The 24,048-nt window shown below is 45.2% G+C and overlaps 1 protein-coding gene across 11 annotated transcripts in view; it reads left to right on the forward strand.

The window, feature by feature from the left end:
• Positions 1-24,048, forward strand: part of Pde10a (phosphodiesterase 10A) — a 461,462-nt gene that overhangs the window by 355,400 nt on the left and 82,014 nt on the right. For 10 of the 11 annotated variants that reach the window (XM_006523318.4, XM_017317460.2, NM_001290707.1 and 7 more), the window contains one exon: positions 18,275-18,403. In XM_006523318.4, the coding sequence (XP_006523381.1) occupies positions 18,275-18,403 (129 nt within the window). Of the gene's footprint in view, positions 1-10,319; positions 12,864-18,274; positions 18,404-24,048 lie in introns of those variants that run through there. The other variant, XM_006523320.4, reaches the window with a different exon arrangement.

Raw genomic sequence — 24,048 nt, forward strand, 5'->3', positions numbered from 1 at the left:
TCAAGAGTTCACATCAGTCTGTAACATCTGCAGAAGAGCTGTTTATGTCGGGAAGGGTTGGCGAGTGGGTGATGCGACTGCTTGTCCTTTGGGATGAGTTACAAATGTGCCACGGAGCTGAGTGTCTACTGTAGCTGACTGTGTTGAGCTATTGATCTCACTCACCCATCTCTAGTGATCCTGGTGTAGACAGACCCGCTTTTCTGTCTCCCATCACAGGACGGCGCACATGTCCACGTAGAGTCCGGGATGCTCGGTGACCACCAGCAACAGAGCTGCTGGCTTCCTGCTTGCTTTACTAAGCTTCTTGTTATTATAGATGTGTTCCTGCAGCCACAAAGGTCTAAAGGTCCGCTGTAAAGTTGCAAATGCTACTCCTGGCTGCATCCAGAGGGCACTTCTAACCATCTGGATGACTGCTAAGACATTCTGCTGTTCGCACCAGGAAGACATGCCTCCTGAGGTTTGGGTTCCTCGGAGAAGCCCTTAGTGAGCACAGCTGCCTAATTATGCTTGTTATTCTGTGAATATTCTCTAAATATTTAGCTTTAGATTTTTTTTTTGTCTTTCCAGAATACTTCCAGAACACGAATGTATTTTTATCATAAAAGATGGTTAGGAAAATAAATTTGATTCGTAGTTACTATATTGATAACTTTTCTAGAACATTCTGTGATTTAAGAGACAGTCTTTTAAGTTTCTCCATCTTTACATTCATTTGTATTTCAATTAGGGGAAGCTTTTGGGAGCAGCTGGCAATCAGATGGTTGTATAGGGTGGTGATGCTTTGGGGTCACTAGGCTCCTGATTCGTCCTGATCTCACCCAGTTACGAGATGCCCATTCATCAGTGAAATCACCAGTCAGCTCCTTTGCACCTGAAGAGGAAGCTTTCCTCCTACTCAAATGAACGAGCATGTATTCAACCAAAGGACCCATCCTGTCTAACCAGCTAACAAACCTCCTCACTAATCCAACTGGCTTTTGGTCTGAGGCAGAGACAGGAAGCTGGGGACATTCTATGGGCCAGAGCATTTCCAGTGAGCAATCTGGATCTTGCCTCAGAAACTGTCCCACCATCTAGTCGACCCCTCTTCTGAGCCTGGCTATAAGCCCGGCTGCTCTCATTGCGTGTGATACCATAGAGTGCCATCCAGGCCGGCTCACATGTAAGCATTTGTCTCTGATTGCCCAGTAGCATGTCCACTCTCCGTCCAGCACCGAAGAACTGCAGGTTGTTTCCAGCATGGGATGGTGCTGGCTAGAACCGAGCTAGATACTCTCATCCTAATCTTGATGATAGTCAATTTTCCTTTCTTTGTGAGTAACATTGTTTCCAATCTCTACTCACAGAGTCTGAGAGGGCTGGCAGCTCTTCTTGCTTGCTAAGTATTCGTCCCAGGTTACCAGTTCTGATCCCTGTAGTGACCTTTTGTGGTGGCATTGATTTTCCTGTTTCCTGTGACCTTTGTGTGCTCCTATATGTAATTTGGGGGACCCATCTCTTTCAAGTCTTGATCATACACTAGTTGTCATTTGTTTTCTGAGAATTTTTGTTTGTTTGTTTGTTTGTTTGTTTTTAAGTTCGTGGTATATCTTGGATTCAGGTCCTTCCTTGCATATGTGGCTTGCAGGTAAGTTTACCAAATCCGTAGCCTGTCTTTTCATTCATACAAAGTCGCTTCTGCAAAAGGAACAGTCTTAATTTCGATATTGTCTAACTTATGCTTGCTTTTCCCCTTTTCGCTTTGGTTGAGTTTAGAATGTTGTATGCAGTTTATTCCACTTTGCCTTCACTTATATTAGGATAGTTTGGCTTTGACTGGGGTTTTATTTCCCAATATTTTAAACATGCCCGTTCCCCTGCTCATTAGTCTCCCTGCGTTATTCTGAGGCATTGGCTCTGTGCCCTTTGCCCACTTTTAGTCTGTCCAAGCTCCTGGACATGAGGGTGGTGGTGGTGTCTCCCATATTCAGGGTAGGGGATCCCCCTGTCTAGGAATAGTACTAGAGATGCAGTCAGGTGTCTTCATTTCCCAGGAGACTCCCATACAGTATGTAGACAGTGGAGATGGGTGGCCACAGCTAGTCAGCTCACCATGGACCTGCTGTGAGCGACAACACACCTGCTGCCTTCAGACGTCTGCTTCTCTTTATTTTCCAACAATCTTAGGTTTTGCTTGTATTTTCTTTGCATTTTCCCCCATTTCCCAAGCTCCTTGGATGTACAGATTGACAGCTTATCTTAGCAAATCAAGCAAGCTCTGGTCAGCTCATTTTCCCATCCTTTCTTGATGCCTCTCCTGCTGGGGTTGCACGGGACATGGCTGTGGGGGGTGGTTTCCAGACAGTCTCCTTTCTCTTGCTTTCAGCTTCCCACCCTGAGCCGCATGTAACATAGTTCTCATCAAGTCCCCACATGGCTGCAGTTTCTGAGGAGAACTTTGTGCTGCAGCTCTCCAGAGAGGCGTGCGTTTCTGTTGATGGTCTCTTTGGTGCTAAGGTCCTTGATAGCTTCCTGTAACACCCAGACTGGTAGCCTGTTTCCAGTTATTTGCACACCGATCTACTGGTTACTCTCTATCCCCTGCCTCTTCTTTCTCTCTAGCTCTGAGTGTACGTTAGGCAGTTGAAGTTAGGCATGTGAAGTCCAGCACTTTCTCACAGGATGAAGAAACTCCCATAAAGGTCTTTGCACAGGCAGTGACTTCTTCCTTATGCTCCTTTCAGTTTCTAGTGGCTCGCAGTGCCTTGGAAAAGCACTTCATGTTAGTAGTGCCTTGGAAAGTGGTTCACCACCACGAACAGCCGATTTTCCCCTGCAGTGCTATTTCTTGCTGTCTATTTAGTTAACAGGTTTTCTGGTCTGTTTTGCAAACTGTTTCACAAAGTAACTTTTTTCCAACTCCATTCTCTGTCCTGTAAGTCTTTGTCTCTGAAGTCTCTTAGTTTAGTGTTGTTGGTGGAAACTTCTAGCTGAGAGAAGACGTTAGGCGATAAAGCACTTGCCCTGCCAGCGTGAGAACCTGTGCTTCATCCTAGGAAGCCAGGGAAAGGGCACATGTGCTGGCAAATGCATTAATCCCAGCACAGGGAGGCGGAGACTGGCAGATCCCTAGTTGTCCAATGGCTTCTGCACTACACACACACTCTCTCACAACCATGCATATACCACACTCACACATACCACACACATACATGCATACATGCACACCACATACATACACACACATATATACATCACATACACCACATATACCACACACCCACACATGCACACACATATATATCAATACACTACATATACCACACACACACATGCAAACACATGCACACAATACATACCACACTCACATGCACACACACATATACATTATATATACCACACACACATACACACACACACATATATATATATCACATACATCACATACACACCACATACATACCACACACACACACACACACACATCACATTCATCACATACACCACACACACACACATGCACACACACACATACACATATGCTATTCCACATTTTCTGTGAGACTCAGGTGGACTGTAAAATGAAGGAAGATCTGTGGAGCAGAGTTTAATCTTTGCTGCTCTGCTGAAGCCTTCGCTTCCTGTTTTCATTGAGGAAAGAGAGAGAAGGAGAGAGCATTTTTCATTTTAAATACTCTGGAGTCATTCCTGAGACCTCAATGTATGGATGGCTCGCTCTCTCTCTCTCTCTCTCTCTCTCTCTCTCTCTGTGAAAACTCTGTGTCCTGTATTCAGAGTCTTACCACCAGTAACACACACACTCTGTCTCTCTCCCTCCCTCCCCTCCTTTCTCCGGCTTCAACCTTTTCCCAAGATTCCTGTGTGTGCTATTTGGTTCATCTGTACTTTCTTCCCCTGAGAAAGAACAGTTTGTTGTTTTGTTCTTTCATTGTTTTTTGAAACGCCCCTTTTGTCTTAAAAAAAACATTTATTTTTACTTTTCTCTTATGTGTATACATGTGTATGTGTCCACCCCAAGTATGTGGGTGACTTCAGAGGTCAGAAGATGGTGTTGGATCTCCTAGAGGTGGAGTTGCATGCAGTTTAATGTGCGAGCTGGGAGCCAAACTCTGGTAGTCTGGAAGAGCAGCCACACTTTTAACCGCAGAGCAACTCTCTGGGCTCCCCAAATGCTTTTCTCTTAGCCACTTACTTGCCTGAGAGCTTTGAGTTGGGTGAAGCAGATCACACACCTTATGTTAGTTCTTATGTGGCCTTCAGATGGCTCCAAACAGGCGGTGGGAATTCTGAGAACAATGCTTGCTCTGCTGTTGCCAGAGAGCAGATGCCAGGGTGCCATCCTGAGAACACTCGCTGCCTTCTTCCGGACTGTTGCAGATCTGGGGCTCAGGAGATCTAGGGTCTTTTAAATCCCTGCTTTGCCTGAATTGATTTCTGATTATTCTCTTAGGTCTGAATATATCCTCACGAGAATCATTGTATTTCCCCTCTGAGGAGCTTTTTAAACATAAAAAGCATTTAATTATTTTTAAAAAGTCTTTCTTACCTTTTAAAGCATTTTCCCCCCTGTATGATGTTTGAACTAATCTAAAGCCTTTTGTTCCAAGATACATAGTATGCTCAGCTAGTTAGTCACGGAGAGGCTGACGAGGGCACAAGAGGACTATGCCAGAGCTGTGTTAGCAAAGTGAGAAGTGGGGTGTCCACCCAGGCCCACACTGTCATCTTGCTCCTCCCCCCGACCCCACCCCTCACTTACTGAGTAAAGTCTGCTGTGATCCTTGAGGCTGTGCGGTGTGTGGTTGTAACTGGTGCTGCGTTCCCTGCTGGCTCTGACCGGTGACCACAGGATGCGGGCTGGTGAAGGATGGGATTATCAGAGGATTTCTGCACATACGATATTCTACAGCCTGGAGTTTGAGTTGATGGAATGGAACCATTCTTGTCACTAAGTGCCATCAGTAGCCACACAGGCTCCAGTGTCCTCCTGACATCTCAATAGGTACCATGGTGAGAATTCTTTGACACGGCAGCCGTAATGCTGCAGGGAGTTTTGACCTGCCTTGGAAAAACTGTTATTGCAAGCCCGATTCTAGCAGCTGCCTCTACTTCCCAACCCCTTTGTTTTTTGTTTTTTGTTTTTTTGTTTTTGTCCTCCTGCATGCTAAGAATCAAGCCCAGCCATCATCCATGCTCTTATTAAGAAGGCTGGGGAGGGATAGTTGTTAGTTCTGCCAGGCTGTGAAGAAACCTTGATTTACTTGTTGCAATTTCTAATCTACAAACAAAGGATAAAATATGAACTAGGAAATGCCCACATGCTTCTAGCCAGTAAGTAGCCTCCCTATGTGGGACTTTAATTTTGAATGACTTGAATAGACAATTAGAAACGATAGCCGATTGCAATCACATGGTGCGTTTGAGGGTGAAGGCCGAGATCCTTCCATTTGAGTGGGGCACATCTGCTTTGCAGGACCAGACAAGGCCGAAGCTTGTCGGCACCAGCTGTCACACCTGCCAGAGCCAGCAGCCATAGGTGGTATTTTCAGTTATGAGATCTGAATAGGCTTGGTGCAAGGGCTTAGAGAGAATTTGTTTCTTAGGTATCTGTTCTCTTAAAGATTATCTCCATGTCATTTCACTGTGCCTCACCAGACCGTGGCAGGGTCCCACAGGCCTCGGTCTCATTGGTTCTTAGGCGTAAAGCTGAGAAGGTGGACCAGAGCTCCTTGAGGGTCTTCTGCTTCCTGGTCCTCTGTGCGGTAAGGAGGCTCAGCAGCTCTGCGCTCAGGAGTGATTTGCTCTTGGGGGTCACCTCCTTGAAAACTGTACTAGACAATCAGGCTGTAAATACTGAGCCCCCAGGAGAAGCTTAGAGACCGTTGTTTGAAGGATTCCTGGGAGGAGGGAGGGGCTTCCGCCAAGGACTGCAGCTGAGAGATGCCTATTAATCTATTTACTGGAATCACAATGTCTAGATCCTTCTGTTTGAACACCCTGAATCTCCAAGTTGGGGGGGGGGGGTCATGTGTGCATACATACATGTATACATGCATACACACATGAACATACACATTGCAGGTCTTCATTTGTCTCATTACTGTAGCTGTGGTTTTGAGCCATTTCTATACATTTCATGCATTATTTGTAAATCTAATGGAACCTATAAGCTAGATGATAATTATCATTTTATAAATCTAGAAAGCAGGCTGGAAAGGCTGTGCATGTTTCAAATCAGTTGACCTGTCCATATTTACTACCTTCAAAAGACACACATGGGTAATATTGTATTTGTGTAGATATATATGTTTGCATGTGTGCTTAGTATACTCTGTTGACAAATGTGTGTGTGTGTATGTGTAGAAAGAAAAGAACATACTGGCATATCTCTTATATTCTTTAATTCCAAAAAGTAGGAATAACTACTTTGTTGTTGTTTATTGTTGTTGTTATTGTTAGGGTTTCTTTTGCTTAGACAAAAGCACCATCACCAAGAAGCACATTGGGGAGGAAAGGGTTAATTTGGCTTACACTTCCGGATCACAATCCATCATAGAGGAGATTAGGACAAGATCGATCACTAATTGAGAAAATGGCTGACAGCTGGGTGGGTCTCATGGAGGCATTTCCTCAACGGAGGCTCCCTCCTCTCTGATGACTCTAGCTTGTGTCAAGGTGACACAGAACCAGCCAGTGTGTGTAAGTGTGTGCATATGTATGTGAGTGTGTGTGTATGTGTATGTATGTGTGTGAGTGTGTGTTTGAGTGCATATGTTTATGTGTGTATATGTATGAATGTTTGAGTGTGTGTATGTATATATGTATGCGTGAGTGTGTGTATATGTGTATGTATGTGCATGCATATGTGTGTATGTTTGTGCATGTATATATGTATGTGTGTTTGTGTGTGTGTACACGCACCTGCTGACTGACACTCATGTTGGCACACTGGCCTGTGCAGGTATGTGATTTTTTTCTGCTGTTTTTTTTTTTTTTTCTTTTTCAGTAGCTTCTTCCTCCAGGTTTTTTGAGGCAGGGTCTGCCTTTGATCTCAGAGCTCTTTGTGGAACCCATCAGGCTGTCTGGCTTCTGAGCTCCCCGTGCTCATGGGGCCGATGCAAGCTTCCATATCCAGGTCCTCCTGGTTGAGCCCCACTTAACTCTCCAGCTGTGCAGTGAGGATGATTCACGGATATCCCTCTTAGCTCTGTTTCCTGCTGAGCTGCAGATTTATATTCCCCACAGCATACTAAAAGTGTCCATAGACAACCGTGGTTCCTCGTATCTAAACCCAGACTATTGTCTTTTCCTCTGGGACCTCTGGTATTTGCTGTCCCATTTTGACATTAGTGGCCACTATTGAAGCCAGAGTTTCCTTTGACATAGCCTCCGGCCTCAATCATGTTTAATTTGTCAGCTCATCCTCTTGTGAGGCTTAGATGGCATCAGAGGCCTCTCGTAAAGTTGGCTGTGGGGCTACATGCCGGGGCATCAACTGCAGATGTGCATGCTCTGCGGAAACACCGAATAAACACTTACTGAGTGAGAATCGGGACCTTTGCTCTGGGAACAGTTTGTATCAGCGTGCTCCTGTGACCAGGCTCCCGTGGTCTGATGGGAAATGTCTCTGACAGGCTCTCTGGGCACTTGCTCCTCAGCCGGTGGCATTATCTCGGAATGCTTGGGAGGCTGGGGCCTAGCTGCAACAGTGGGTGTCTGGAGTCTGGCCTGCTCTGCTTGGCCACCTTCACAGTGTAGGCCATGCTTGCTGCTGGGCCTGCTGGCAGTGACAGACTCTGTACCTCCAAGTAGGAACCAGAATGGATCCCTTCTGGAAGGTGTTTCTTACCTCCCCCCACAGGAACTGCTGTCTGCGTCCTCGTCAGCCTTGCAGAATGATCACCTGTCTTCTTTATTTACAGCGTGCTCTCAATTCTGATCCACCCTAAGGCACCGTATAATGCCTGCTAATCAGGTCCCAGTGTTGCCTATAAGCCAGACATTGAGTCAAAGAGGTGTGAATAATAGCATCATTTTATAAATTAATTCTCAAAAGTAACATTTCTAGACGACTTTATGATCAGATGTTTTAAGAAACCGCTTTCTTTCATTCTCTTTCTCTCCCCTCCTCCATCCTTCCCTTTTTGGCACTGGGTCTTGCAGTAGAACCCACACTGGCCTAATGGACCTACCCTACAGTGACCTCAGGACTTTCAGTTTCGAATGTAGGGGTTGTAGGCACCACGTGCCACCATGTGCCACCATGTGCAGAGAAAGGTGGTTCCCAGCTTTTCTGGGGGGAAAAATGATTTCAACTCATTCTGAGAAGATTTGCATGAATTTTGGTTTTCTTTGTTTCTGATCTGTCAATCCTGTCTTTTCAAACCCTTTTAACAAGTGAAAGAGTTTTGTTCCTAGGGAATACTCAACAAGACAGGGTGGGACGTTCTACTTTCAGAGCTTCTCAGGGCTTTAATGGACTGAAAGTGGAGATGAGGCTTCCCCCCCACCCTTTTACCTGTGTAGATAGGTGTGTATTTGTGGAGGTCAGAGCTAAGATTACAGGGCTGTGCTGGAAATCTCAGCTCAGTTCCCCGTGCTCAAATGGCAAGCATCTTGCCCACTGAGCCACCACCCAGCCCAGGTATGACTTCTTTTTTTTTTTATTAGGTATTTTCCTCATTTACATTTTCAATGCTATCCCAAAGGTCCCCCATACCCACCCCCCCAATCCCCTACCCACCCACTCCCCCTTTTTGGCCCTGGCGTTCCCCTGTACTGGGGCATATAAAGTTTGCAAGTCCAATGGGCCTCTCTTTGCAGTGATGGCCGACTAGGCCATCTTTTGATACATATGCAGCTAAAGACAAGAGCTCCCGGGTACTGGTTAGTTCATAATGTTGTTCCACCTATAGGGTTGCAGTTCCCTATAGCTCCTTGGGTAATTTCTCTAGCTCCTCCATTAGGGGCCGTGTGACCCATCCAATAGCTGACTGTGATCATCCACTTCTGTGTTTGCTAGGCCCCGGCATAGTCTCACAAGAGAGAGCTATAACTGGGTCCTTTCAGCGAAATCTTGCTAGTGTATGCAATGGTGTCAGCATTTGGAAGCTGATTATGGGGTGGATCCCTGCATATGGCAGTCACTAGATGGTCCATCCTTTCGTCACAGCTCCAAATTTTGTCTCTGTAACTCCTTCTATGGGTGTTTTGTTCCCATTTCTAAGAAAGGGTAAAGTGTCCACACTTTGGTCTTCGTTCTTCTTGAATTTCATGCGTTTGGCAAGTTGTATCTTATATCTTGGGTATCCTAAGTTTCTGGGCTATTATCCGCTTATCAGTGAGTACATATTGTGCGAGTTCCTTTGTGATTGGGTTACTTCACTCAGGATGATACCCTCCAGGTCCATCCATTTGCCTAGGAATTTCATAAATTCATTTTTTTAATAGCTGAGTAGTATTCCATTGTGTAAATGTACCACATTTTCTGTATCCATTCCTCTGTTGAGGGGCATCTGGGTTCTTTCCAGCTTCTGGCTATTATAAACAAGGCTGCTATGAACATAGTGGAGCATGTGTCCTTCTTACCGGTTGGGACATCTTCTGGATATATGCCCAGGAGAGGTATTGCGGGATCCTCCGGTAGTACTATGTCCAATTTTCTGAGGAACTGCCAGACTGATTTCCAGAGTGGTTGTACAAGCTTGCAATCCCACCAACAATGGAGGAGTGTTCCCCTTTCTCCACATCCTCGCCAACATCTGCTGTCACCTGAGTTTTTGATCTTAGCCATTCTGACTGGAGTGAAGTGGAATCTCAGTGTTGTTTTGATTTGCATTTCAGGTATGACTTCTTAAAAAATGTAATCCAGGTATTAAATATCCATAACAAATAATGGCAACTATTCTCCTTTCTAAATTTAATTTTAAAATTAAAATTTAGTTTGCATGACTGTCTTAGTTTGTTTTTTACTTCTCTAAACAGACACCACCATGACTAAGGCAACTCTTATAAGGACAATATTTAATTGGGGCTGGCTTACAGGTTCAAAGGTTCAGTCCATTATCATCAAGGCAGGAACATGGTGACGTTCAGGCAGGCATGGTGCAGGAGGAGCTGAGAGTTCTACATCTTCATCTGAAGGCTTCTAGGAGGATACTGGCTTCTAGGCAGCTAGGATGAGGATCATAAAGCCCACACCCACAGCGGCACACCTCCTAATAGTGCCAGTCCCCGGGCCAAGTATATACAAACCATCACTGTGTCTTTCTTTCTTTCTTTCTTTCTTTCTTTCTTTCTTTCTTTCTTCCTTCCTTCCTTCCTTCCTTCCTTCCTTCCTTCCTTTCTTTCTTTCTTTCTTTCTTTCTTTCTTTCTTTCTTTCTTTCTTTCTTAGTTTTGGAGTCTACATGACTGTTCTTGGAAGGAGCCTCCCTTCTTTCCACATTTCTCCCATATTCTTTTCCCTCCTCTCCACACTAAATTACATGAAACTCTTTTCCCTACTTTCCTCTCTAAAGTATCTTACTGTATTCCTTTTTAAAAAAGATTTATTTGTTTGTTTGTTTGTTTGTTTTATGTGTGTGAGCACACTGTAGCTGTCTTCAGACACACCAGAAGAGGGCATCGGATCCCAGTACAGATGGTTGTGAACCACCATGTGGTTTTTGGGAATTGAACTCAGGACCTTTGGAGGAGTAGTCAGTGCTCTTCATGGCTGAGCCACCTCTCCAGCGCACTGCATTCCTAAAACAGGGCATTTGATTTTACAAACGTGCTTCTGCAGGAGAGGATCTAGGAAACCCTTTTTAAAGGGCATTTATCAAGTCCTACACTGAGGACTTGGAGACAAGGGTGGATGTAAAAGTTCTCCCTGCTCTAAGCATGGACATGGTTTGACGGACATGCAAGGTTGTCATCCCAATTGGCCGCAGACATACTTGTCCACAAGGTCACTGTCCATGTTGTGGTCGAAGCGTAAAGCACTGTCATAGCTCTGCCCCAACACTTTGCAGTTCAGGCTGTCGCCCTGTGTCTGAGCGTTTGAACACAGCAGAATTAGATCTTGACATTGTGACCATCAGTATCTCTACACTGTCACATCAACAGGGGATGGACTGGACTCTACCTTAGTGACTCTTTGTGCCTTTAGCCCAAATCAACTGTTTCAGTTTAGCATCCATTTGAGCTAAGTTACCATCAGCCAGGAAGAGCCATGTCTAGCCTTGATAGCCTGGGGTTTTCCTTTACTGGCCATTCTGTCTTTACTGCAAGGTTCCTGCCTACTCTAATTTTCTGGGTACATCACTGAGGCAGAGTTCTTATTCTGGTTTACCAATCTATCTTTGCGTTTGTCTCCTCAGTACACTCTCACTGTCCCTCCAGCTGGCTGTCACCCTGGTCTTCCCTCCCTGGGTGGTACTGCTGGAAAATTTTCACATGGACTAGTTTCCGGTACATGCTCAGGCTGATAGAACGGTTGGTTGGGATCATTTCCACATCTGACAGGCCTCAAAGCACTCGTTAGCTCTTCTGAGATGCCATTAGCTGCTAACGTGTAGCTAGGTGTAGGCTTTTGCACACTTATACTGGTTTAAAGGGACAGCCTGAGCTTTTCCAGAGGAAAGGCATGTCTAGATTTTTTGAGAGAAAGGCAGCCTCTCTGTGGAAGATGGGTGCTCTCCTAGAAGCTGAGCATCAGTCGCATAGGTAGCATGTATGCAGACCCTCACACTGACTCGCCTGTGGTGTGTGTTTGGTGGAAACATGGAGGTTTAGAGCAGGCTCCTGGGGACAGGGCCTGTATCTACTCATGTGTCTACCTTCTACCGGGGAGGCAGCCTTAGCCTGCTACCAGCTTACTGTAAACTTGAGCTGAGAAGTAGGGGTGTAAATCCTCCCCACTCCAGACTTCCTGCGGGTAGAATATTTTGGGCTTAATCTTAACTCCTAGGAGTCCTGCTCAGAAATTTAAAAACCGTTTTCGTCTTTATCTTAAACCACGAGTGGCAAGTTTGTGGTTCGATTTCTTTAAGTAACTTGGAATGCCTACCTCAGTGGTGGTCTTGGGGGACCAGTGCAAGGGGCCTTTGATAGGTGCAAATAATGAACCCTGGAAGCCATCCCTTTGAAGCCCTGTGGCCCCTCAGGCTGCTAAATGCAGGAGCAGTAAGAGACCCCAGCATACATCACGCCAGGGTTAGTACAGGACCCTGGATGAAGCCTCTTTCTGTGGGATGTGCCTGTGGGTAACAAAAACATGTTGATGTGCATTTGTGAGAGACAAGCGCAAGTACTACAAGACCTTCGTCCTCTCCCTCTGCTTTTCTCCTTTGCCATAGTGACAGAAACGTTTTCTGGAGTTGTTTCTTCCATAACCTCAGGGATGCCACTCGGTGACTTCCGCATAAGACTCAGCTTTTTAAAACAATGCCAGAAGAATGTTTATAGCCTATTAATCTATTCCTGTATTTGACAAGTGTTGAGAAGGAACTCTGCATACGTCCTTACCTCATAAACATTTATCTAAGCACAACAGGCAGGGCATGAAGGACATTTTTGCAAGGAGTGTCCGTGGATCGGGGATGTTAGAAGGATGCTGGCTATTTACAGTACAGAGTTACTGCCTTCTCAGGAAGTGTCACATGGGCATGGGAGGTTTGTGCAGAAACAAAAGAGAGAAAGGAAAGCCCCCCAGCCATAACTGAGGCAGGAGCAGAGAGGCTGCTAAGAAGCTCCTCCGTCCGCACTTGCCGTGAAGTGTGGATTCCGGGGCATGTCTGAGATCTCATGGAGCTGGGCGGTTTCCAGCAGGCACAGCTGTGCTTCGGCTTTCCCAGCCCCTCTGCTACCACACAAGGTAAGAGTTGCTCACTGATGCCCTCCCTCACTGAGTGTGGCAAGTCTAAGTGCTGTGGCCTCGAGAACTACCCCTGAACTCGGAGTCACTAGATGACTCCCAGGAACCAGAATATGGTTGTGCTCAAGACGAGCTGGTTCTCACAGCTGCACTTGTAATCTCTGAGAGTTAACAGCCAGCAAGCAGAGGGGAAATGTGTGTCCCTGCAGTCCAGGGCACAGCTGGCTCATGCTGCCGAGAGCCTTTCGTCTTGGAGTCACCTGAGGCCATTCTCAGTTTCTCCGTCGGTAACTTGTGGCCTGTGTCGAGGGGGGCCAGCAGAGCACATCGGAGATTCAGTCCTTGGGTTTTTAAAATTGGGGTCATGGCCATAATATGTATCATCTAGATATGCTCTACCTATACATTCTCTTAACTTCAGACTTCTAGAAAGAAGACTGGTGACACAGAGCGAGCTGTTGCTCAGGCTGTCACCCAGTGACCTGGCCTTTACCTATCTGTGGACTGTACATACACTCACAGCCTCGTCTCCACATGCCAACCAAGGCCTCCCTAATGAGCAGCCATTCTGTGAGGGGGCTTTTAGGTCAGGCTATGACTTTTCAAGACACTTGCTATGTGGAGACTGTGACAGACTAGTTACCAGTTACCACACCCAGAGAGATTTTAGTCTTAGCTGGAAAAGCTGATGTTTAGCAAGTGGTCCCTCAGCACATAGGAGGTTTCATCTGACAGCAAGAGCAAGGGGCAGCTCAAGCAGGGTACCACGGAGAAGTCAGTGCTGAGGGTGCATGCCATTAGGGAGGGCTCTCTGGTGAGGTTGCTTCTGGTCTAAATGCCTCGCTTAGGCAGATGGAGGGTGAAGAGGAGTTAGGCAGATAGCAGCGTGAGCGTGAGTGGGGTGAAGAGGCGAGAGAACCACAAGGAAGTGGGGCTGGTTTACTGACCACTCCTCATCCCCAGGCTAGACCAGGGTGGGTCTTATGAGGTAGAAGCTAAGCCTTCCCTCCTACTCCCTGACCAAAGCCTGAGGCTTAAAAGCCAAGCTTTGTAATCTGTGTCAAAGCAGAGGTGGCACTGGCCAGGGGTAATTCTGAAAACTCACGGCCCCAGAGAGACGAACGCAGAAGACACAGGGCTGATGAGTTGTTTGGTCTGCGTCTCTGTTCTCACCCTGGGTATTGTCTCTGCAGCCAAGAGAACACCCAGATCCAAGGACCCGACACCTCTGTGGTTCTGCCCTTACTTTTACACCCAGGACTGTGACTTTTGTGGAGTGCCCATGTGCTGTGTACCAGACACACAATCCCCAGAGGCCTGAGCTGGTCAGGGGATGTAACCCAGGGTCTGCTTATGGAAAACATTCCTGCACACCAGCTGTGCCAGATGTGCTCACTTGCAAATAGCAAATAGTAGTTTGCTGCTCTATCGTTTATTCCCAGGGAAGTAGTTTCAGTAGCTGGAATATGGACTCCAGGAAAGGAAAGACCCAGGAAGGAAGAGGGAGTTGGATTTTGGAATTGTCAGAAGAGATAAATCTGACTTTTATGTTTGACAGATTTTGTGTTAAGGCGCTAACATTTCTTAACGTATGCATTTATCTTGTTATATATACCTTAAGGGCAAATATTTCTGGTATGTATTTTGGAACTGCCTTTTGGCACCACTAAAAATTTATACATAAATTCGCCTATGCACCCAGCCCTTGGTGTGTTAGACATTAGGAGTTCTCAGGCTACGAGAAGTTCCCTAGCAGCCGACCAGTTGTGGAAGAGTGAACCAACAGCCTAGGGAGGGAATGGCAGCTTTGGATTGTGTTCCAAGACACAATCTTGTATCTGGAGATTCCCACATTGTTAATTGTACTCTTAATCGTTGAACTCAAATGTGGAAGACCTAAGACCAAATTTGAGACCCCGAACTACATGGCATGGAGTCTAAGATGGAATGATGGCCAAGAACCAAGTGCTCTCCATGCTGCCGAGTGTCTCTCTGAGCCTGTCCACACTATTGCTCAGCCTGTCTCACCTCAGCGTTCAGGCTGTCTGTCCTTCAGGGCTTGGGCTTTTTCGGGGAAGTCGGAAGTAACATTGTTGAGTCTGCCTCACACATGGGCAATGCCTTTAAGAGAAGGAGAATGGTTTATGTTACATTCTGCTCACACATGGATGGAACGCGTGGGGAGGGATAACACAGGCAAAGAGGAAGGCTCACTGACCGTGTACACACTAGAATCAGAAGCTAGGGTTGGGACATACAGCCTGTGGACCTGGTACCTAATTTGCGATGAAGGAATCGTGGTTGTGGGGAAGAGCTGAGTGAGGGGAATGTGTGGGTCTGTAGGGCAGTGTTGTGGGCCCCAAGTATGGCAGAAGCTAAAGGACAGGCTGAACATCTACCATGTGCCTGGCCCTCCACGGTCACCAGAGCCTTCTGTACTGGCCCAGCACAGGACTGAGAAAGAAGTGCTTTTCCTAGAAAGCAACTCTTGAGCTTCTTCTAATCTAAGCTTACATTAACACCATCCTCAAGAACCTCCAGTTGGTTTCACTCAGCCAGGGCTCGCCCTCGGCACACGCAGGCCCCTCTATTCCAATGAGAAGTTATCATTGAAGAAAATGTTTAAAGCTGTGTCTGACTTGAATCTCAGTTTGCATCCCGTTGACGTCTTAACTGAGAGATGACTATTCCAGCGGGCGAGTTTGTAGCCTGACAGGCTGTACCCTAAAGGCCAAGCCTTCTGTCTCTCAGCACTCACAGACACCCCACGCTGCTGTGGGAATGGAGAGGGAGCCGTCTGCACATGGTGCGGGGCTCATCGCAGGAGCGGAAATTGTTCTGACATTTTTGTCACATTACATCGTCCCCTCCCAGCCTTCCGTTCTATAAACACAGGCATGGATCATGATTTTATCCTCTGTGCTGTAAGATTCTGTGGGTTTTGAGAGGTGTATGGTATTATATACTTACCACCAAATATCATAGAAAAAAGTCCTGACCCCACAAGACCTACTGTGTTTTACATAGCCTCCCTCTATTGTCCTTGGACTTATACAATTACCCATCTTTTTCCGCTTGCCCTTGTGGACTTTCCCCCCTAGTGTCTTATAACTGTGGTTACTTAACTCATCGCCCCGCAGAGGGGCTTATCTCCCTAGACTCAGCTAGGTCTTTCCCTGGCTTCTCATCTTGCCCTCTTCTCAGGAGCTGACAGTTAAGTCGCCATGCACAGCTTGTCTTCACGTACTAGAAGACAGTTCTCAGATGCTTCCAGAACTAGGAGATTATGGAGGAAAGCCTTTCACGAAGTGTTCACATGCAGGTCTTCAAGCGGACATGGGGTTTCCACGTGGGTCGGGCTAACACATGATATTATTGGGTCATACAGGACAACTTTATTTAAGTGATAATAAACTAGCAACCTATCTCCCAAAATAGCATAGCGCTTGGATGCTGACCAGCCGGAGCAAGCAGGAACTGCTGCTCTCCTCTACACCCACAATTGCTGCTCTCCGGGTTTTGGACATTAGCCACTGTAATAAGTATGCGGTTGAGTCTTGTTTTCATGTTACCTCCAGTTCACTAATGACCAATTAGTACCTTTTCTGTGTTTATTTGTGATATCTGCAGCTTCTTTGTTTAAGATGTTTGTTCAGCTTTGGGTCCATTTTTAAAAGCTGGCTGTTTGCTTGCTTATGGTTGACTTTTCAGAGTGTATTTTGGGTGCAGGTCCTTTATGTAATATATAACTTGCAAACAGAACATAGCTTATAACAGTGCCGAATAATAAGGACCCTGAGTTAAGACTTCATACGTAGCCTGGCTTTCTGGGAAATAGGAAAGTAGTGGTCGCAGGGAAGGGGAGCTCAGAGGTAAAATTGCTTCAGGACAAAAAAAAAAAAGAGGCGGCAGGTCCTTTAGGTTCACAGGCTCACAGGCAGGTCCTTTAGGTTCACAGGTTATGCCTCTTTGAGGTGGTAGGGGAGTATTCAAAGACTAGAGACTGAAACGCATTGAGACTTCTGATTCACAGTATGGATATCCTAAGGAGCAGATGACAAGAACACAGACATCAAGGGTGTGTGGAAAGTTAGGGTGGGGGCTGTGAGCTGTGCCATCAAGCAGTGGAAGGGAGTCCCAAGGAATTAACTTTTGTGGCCATAGGAAAACAGAGTATCGTCTTAGTTACATCATCTGTCTTCTACCTACCACCTTTGTGTCCAATTCTTCCTCCACCTAGGGATGCACCTTGCCTTGTCAGGTGAGCACTCCTCAAGGGGCCTCTTGCCTTTAGCATCCTGCAGGAAGTACCGAATCGGATGCTGTTCCACAGGTACCCTTTGCCCTGTGAGGGATAGGACGGGGCTCCCTCCCTTCTCTCAAAGATGTTGTGCGTATTTTGTGCTGCTGTCGATGGTTTAATGACTGAACTCATTGAATGGCGCCATCTGCCTCTTTGGCTGCCCCGTTCAGCCGTAAGGTCTTGACAACTGTGTATTAGGTGATTGGCAGAATTAACACATATGGATGCTCTGCTTTGTCTGTGGAAATGTGTGGCCGACTCTCTACAAGGACAAAATCAGACACAGTCTGTGTCAAAGGCAAGGTTCCTGCAGTGCTGTCATCTGGCCATCCCCAGGGACGGACTTTCATTCAGTCTCAGTGACCATAGGGTACTGAGAGCAATTTCCACACCCTACTTGCATTCTGGATTGCTTTGATTTCAAATTTTTCATTTGAAAACATAGAAGATTACTTTGTCTTATGTATAGCCAACAGTTTGCAAGGGGGTGGAAACTTCAGCAGAACTGTTTACTTCTAACAGCAATGGGGAACTGGCAAGAGCACCCTGAGCTGACATGGGTTACAGCACCAGCTTTAGGGCCCGTGGGAAGGGAGGGATTTGAGTTCACAACGGTGAAGATGAACGGTGACTAACACAGTCATCCATGCCTTGGACACCTGTCCATGGTGCGATGCCAGGTCTAATTGAAGCAGTAAGTGCTTTGTGCGTCCTAGTGCACAGTAGAGAGGCCCAGCCTGACTCGGATGCCCCCAGAACTGGCAGCTGGGGAATAGCTCTTTAGTGTGATTTAACACCTACCATCTGAAACTGACATCAGCACTTCCCCGCCTCGCTCTGCTAAGGTAGAATGCCATCCTAGCATTTGAATGGCAATGGTTCCGGTTTTGTGACGTCCTGCAGAGTCATTGCCCATCACCTGTGTTCTTCCGAAGCTTTGCCTTTAATGCCAAGCAGCAGCCCTGTTCCCGGTAAGCAGCGCTGCCTCCACCAGCTCTCTGCAGCAGAGGGAAGTTGCTGGGTCTTAGCACGGTGTGTCTTGGTGCTGCATACGTCCTGTCTGAAGGTACCACATAGGTGACTCTCCTTCTCTCCGGTTCTCTTGCAGGTTTGACGGATGAAAAGGTGAAGGCCTATCTTTCTCTCCATCCCCAGGTATTAGATGAATTTGTTTCTGAAAGTGTTAGTGCAGAGACTGTGGAAAAGTGGCTGAAGAGGAAAACCAACAAAGCAAAAGGTAAGCCATGCTGAGCGAGCACTGAGTTTAGAGCGAACGTTCCCTAGCTCACGAGGAGAGAGGTTTTCACGGTTTACAAAACAAAACACGAAATAGAGGCCCACTAGCCTTTTATTTGTCAGTTTTACTTTTTCCTAAAAGGTAATGTTGTCAGCAAGAATTAAATGAATACAAGAGAAGCATCCCTAATTTAAAAAAAGAAAGAAAAAAAAAAAAAGAAAAAAGATCTGGCAAATAATTGTTGAGAATTGCTTTAGTACTTACTAGGTATTAGTCACCTTGGAGTCACTACGGGGCAGTCTCTGAGGCCATGAACCATAAAAAGAAAAGGCTCATTTAGTTTCCAGTTCCTGGTTTGATAGCTCTGTAACTTTGACCCTCTGGCAAGGACAGCGGATGGCAGTGGCAGGGATGTGTGTCAAGAGTGAAGAGCTCACGTCAAGAGCTGGGAAGAGCTGGAGGACAGGGTTCCACACAGGTTCCCGGTACGCTTCAGTGGCTACAGGGCTTCAACAGGCCTTCTACCTAATGGGCCGTAGCGCACCCCAGATAACTGCTTTGTTGGCCAAGAGAACACTGTCTGTATGTAGACCATGCCAACAATTAGTACTGATGAAAAGAATACAGTTTGTGTGCACATCTTACACATTGTATGTTTTACACAAGGCAGTCTGAAGCCACTGTGTAGACTGCAGGAAGAACCCGGCTTATCTTTGACCCCTCCTTCCTTCATAGTAATAGAGGCCACCAGATTGTTCACTGTCATGGAACCTTCGGTCATAAGACAAGGATGGTCCTTTTCCATGCAGTGTAGAGAGGCAATGAAGACTGGAGGGGAATGTTTTAAATCTTAGATTTTCCTTATGGATCTCCTATGCTCCTGCAAAGACCCTCCTCCAGAGGTCACACAGGCAGCCCTGTAGGTTACACATGAAAGACGGGTTTGTGTGTGAGGAGAGTTTCTGCAGGAGGCTAAGAAAGACTAAAATCCATTATGTGCATGTATGGAACTGTCAAAGAATCAAAAATAAAATGTTTGGGTTCAGGCTTCCTTTGTGTGTTCTTCTCTTATTCTATAAAATATAGTTTATCTTTTCAATTAATTAGTTACCTTTGCAGGTCAAATAATAGAAAACAGGGCTTCATATATTTGACTATCTAACCAAATTTGGCTTCTCATTTTTATGCACGTTGTTTTCATAGACACAGTTAATTTCTACATGAGAAACTTTTATGTTAACAACAAAATAGTGGTTCTGGGGGTGTATTTTCTTAGTGTGATAAGCAGTCTACCCTCTCAGATATACAGAAATGATTGCTTTCAGGGTGTAGTAGAAATATAGGCAGTTTTCTTGCTCTCAGTAAGTTTTTATAATTTTTGAACATATTATCATGAAAATAAGTATTTGCAAACGAGGGCTTTCTCACCAGCCCTATGAAGCAGTTTTTAAAGTAACCGTAGCAATTTGTAAAGTATCCATGAGTACGAGTGTGCGCATGCGCTTGCGTAGTTTGAGAGAAAGAAAAGATGCAATGGATTGGCAACCAACATTTTCTTCTCACCCTATCCTGGGTGATTAGGCGTGAAGGCTGACCAGCGCATTCTGTCACTGATAATCTCAGAGACTGGGAAACGGTTTGAGATGTTTGAGGCTTGAGAAGGAAACATGGCTGAGCTTTGAAGGCACGACCTAGCTAATGGGGGGTTGGGCGCAAAGATGGCTCAGCCTTGCTCAAGTAAGTGCCTGTCAGGCAAGTGTGACAATTTCAGTCCAGATCTCCAGCATTCATGTAAGAACCTGGCAGAGTTGTAGCCACAAGTGTATAGGGGTGGGTGTGGCAGGGAAGACAATTGCAAGAGCTCACTTGCCACTTGTTGACCAAATCAGGAAATGCCACATTTAGCGAGAGCCCCTGCCTCAGAATCCCAAGGAGGGAGAAGAAACACTCACTGCCAAACTTTTGTCTCTATACAAATGCACACACATACACACATGTACACACTCAAATATTCACACACACATACACACATGCACACACACATACACACATACACACTCACACATGGGTACACACACTCACCCACACATATGTTCACATTCATACACATATACACATGCATATATGCACACACACTCACAATACACTCACACATATACACATGCATGCACACTAACACTCACACACACACTCATACATATGTACACACTCATACACATATACATCTACACATACATGCACACTCACATGTATACACACACACACGTATACACATATAGTCATACAAACATAGGATGCATATTTCAATCTACTATGTAATAAGGGGGTAACGTAATATAAAAATATACTTAGAGAATACATTTTAGAGTTTCTACTGCTATGATAGAACATTTTGACCATAAGCAACTTGGGAAGGAGAGAGTTTATTTCAGCTTCTCACTCTCAGGATACCCTCTGTAGCCTGGGGAAATCAGGACAAGAACTCCAACAGGGAAGGAACCTGGAGGCAGGAGATGATGCAGGAGCCATGGAAGAATGCTGCTTATTGGTGTGCTCAGTAACCTGTCATGTAGTACCCAGGGCCGCCAGTACAGGGATGGCACCAGTCACAATGGTCTAGACACTCTCATATCATCTATCACTAATTAAGGACCATGTACCACAGTCCTGCTTTTAGCCTGATCTTCTGGAAGGATTTCCTCAACTCACAGTTCCTCTTCCAAAATGAGTCTAGCTTGTGTCAAGCTTACGTAAAACTAGCCAGCACCGAATGTAAAATTGAGTTTAGTTCTAACAAATAAAAATATTTAAGATCAGCTCTAGTACTGCTATGTAAGCTAACACTAAACATTTTTTTTATAAGGGCTTGAGAGATAGCTCGGTGGTTAATAGCAAGCACTGCTCTTGCAGAACCAAATTTGGTCCCCAGCACCCCTGTGGGACACTCCAAACTATCTGCTCCAGATCTAGGGGGTCCATCTGATATCCCTGGCTGCCTAGGGCACCTGCACCCTTGTGCACACAAAGACAAGCACACACACACATATGGTATCAGTTACTTTCCTGTTGCTGCAAAACAAAACAAAACAAAAAACAAAACACCCACCATGAACAACCAAACAGCGTACAGAAGGAAGTGTTTAGTGAGCTTATGGCTCCAGAGAGGCTCGGAGTTCATCAAGGCACGTGGGAAGGAAGGCAGAAGCAGGAAGCTGGATAGTCACTGGCCCAGTGGTTCTTGTTAGCTTGCGGTCACTTGTCACACTAGTGCTGGGCGTATCTTTCCCAAGTTCATTTGAAAGCTTCCTAAGGGAGTGAGTTGCACCAGAAATGTTGACTGTCATTTATACCAACTGTGTGGGACCAGATACCAGATGCGTCCCAGCTTCTCTCTCCCTCTCCCTCCTCACCCTCCCCCATCCCCTCTTTTTCTTCCCCTTCCCTCCCTCCATTTCCCCCCCTCTCTGTATACATGCCATGTGTAATATTTGCATTGACTTTTCACACTTAATTTGAAACCCCACAGCCAGGCCTTTGAATTAGAAGGGCCAACTCAGTGCATATTTTCAGTCCCCGAGTTGTCTCCCCAGCACTGAACATTGTTTCTGAAGCTGCCCTTGAACCCAAGTTCCCAACGATCCATTTCAAAGTGATTTTTGAAGCAGGAGTTAACTTTTATTTTCTTTATAAGCTGTGGCACTTATATGGAGAGCCACCCGAGAGTACTTTCTAAGCCGAGGATAACTTCCAAGGAGTTTCTAACAGTTCCGTCAAACATCCGTAGATGCATTTGGGAAGAGAGCAAGTCTTGGAAAGGATTGTGTTTCACACTTAATCCCACTAAACCTTGCACTATATACATTTGTATGTGAGTCCCGATCAGTGCCCTTTGGGACTCAGAGATTGCTGTAGTAGTTAGCACTGAACACCTGTGTTCAGGCACAGCACAAATGTGAGGCTATGTGTAGGCGTCGTCCTATGAATTTCTTGCAAGAGTCTCCAAGATGGGACCTGATTCCATACTACAAACACTGTCCTGTGTCTTATGGGTAAGAAGGACAGAACGTTACTTGGACTGTCAGCAATGTCTCATGTCCTTCGGTTGTCAGTGTGGGCAGTGTTAGAAAGGGAGGTGAAGCGACACTCAGCGTGACCACACATGGTGTCCTTGAGGTTATGATGATATTTAAGGTGAGTATTAACAAGGCCCCAAGTTCTGACGTCACCTTAATATCTGAAGGAAGTTTATTTAGTACCTGAGGGTGGTGAATCAGCCTAAATGCTTTAACATTTGTTGGTAGAGTGCTGTCTCTTGTGGCCCGTGTGTGGCTGTGTGTGGTGTGTTCTAGAATAGATGCTATCATTGCTTTTTTTTAAGTGCTTAATTACTATTTTTATTTTATTACTATTTTTAACATACTATTTTTAAGTATTGATCACTATTTTTAAGTAGTTAATAATGAAAGTCTTGTTGCCATCAGCTACCTTAAATTTTAAAAATTTATATGGTTTTCACTGTAATACAAAGGCATAGTGATAGAATATTTTCCATTTTGACATTGATTCCAGAGATGGGATGTATTATCCAATGAGATTCTTAGACATTTCATACCTAGAATCAAGATTTAAATAATGCCATCCCAACCTACTGTTCGATAACCCGAGATTCAGATTTATCTATATTTAAATTGGTTAATATCAAACAGATGGCTGCTATGCTGGTGTCTAGTGTAATGGCACCATAGACTAATGAGGCGTGAGTTTCTTTGCCAGAACACACAGCTTGGCAAGGTTGTAGCCTGCTGTAGGACACAACAAATGATGTACACATTGTGAATAAGAAAACAAGCCATGCCTGAGATGGTTTTCATGGAACATAATTTTGGACACTTTTCTTTCTTTTCTTTGAAATTAGAATGACTTTTAAATTTTCCTCTGATTATTTTATCTCAGCTATTGAAACTACACTAACAACATAAGACTTTGAAATCATGCATTCCTTTGCTTTTGGCAATGGACTTTGTGTGTTGAATGCTTTGATGTGAATTATATAAATAACCAGGAGCCTACCAACTGGAGGCTAGAGAAGAGACAGCCCTGACAGTAATTGATACATTGCCTTAGTTCTGTTAATTGTGTGTCTCTGTTACCCTGATGATGTGTCTTTAAGTGTGCGGCTTGGTAGAGAGGCGGCTTGTGATTCTGATCAGGCCTCAGGTTGAATGTTTAAAAACATGAAGAATTCAGTCTCATCATCATAATATTGAGAACACTTAGGAAACTAATTCAGGCATATTCCTTTGCTATGGACTAGGCTGATTTCCGAAGCTGTTTCTGTAGTTGGTGGTGGATCTTAGTTATGCGTCCAAAGCCATTGCATTTTCTGAGCAAAAGCTTTATCTCTGGGAGATTCAAATGAATAAAACAAAACAAAACAAAACAAAACAAAACAAAACAAAACAAAAAGAAACTCTATGAATGATTAGATTCTAGAAAAGACTTGCTTTCATTCAGTTTTTTTATTTTATTTTTATTTTTTTATATACACCTTTTCTTTTCTGGTTGCACATATAGAAACAAAAACAAAAACACCATCATGACCAAAAAAAAAAAGTAACCTAGGAGGAAAGGGTTTATTTCATCTC

This window comes from Mus musculus, chromosome 17 (assembly GCF_000001635.26).
Source record: "Mus musculus strain C57BL/6J chromosome 17, GRCm38.p6 C57BL/6J".
Classification (NCBI taxonomy): Eukaryota; Metazoa; Chordata; class Mammalia; order Rodentia; family Muridae; genus Mus; species Mus musculus.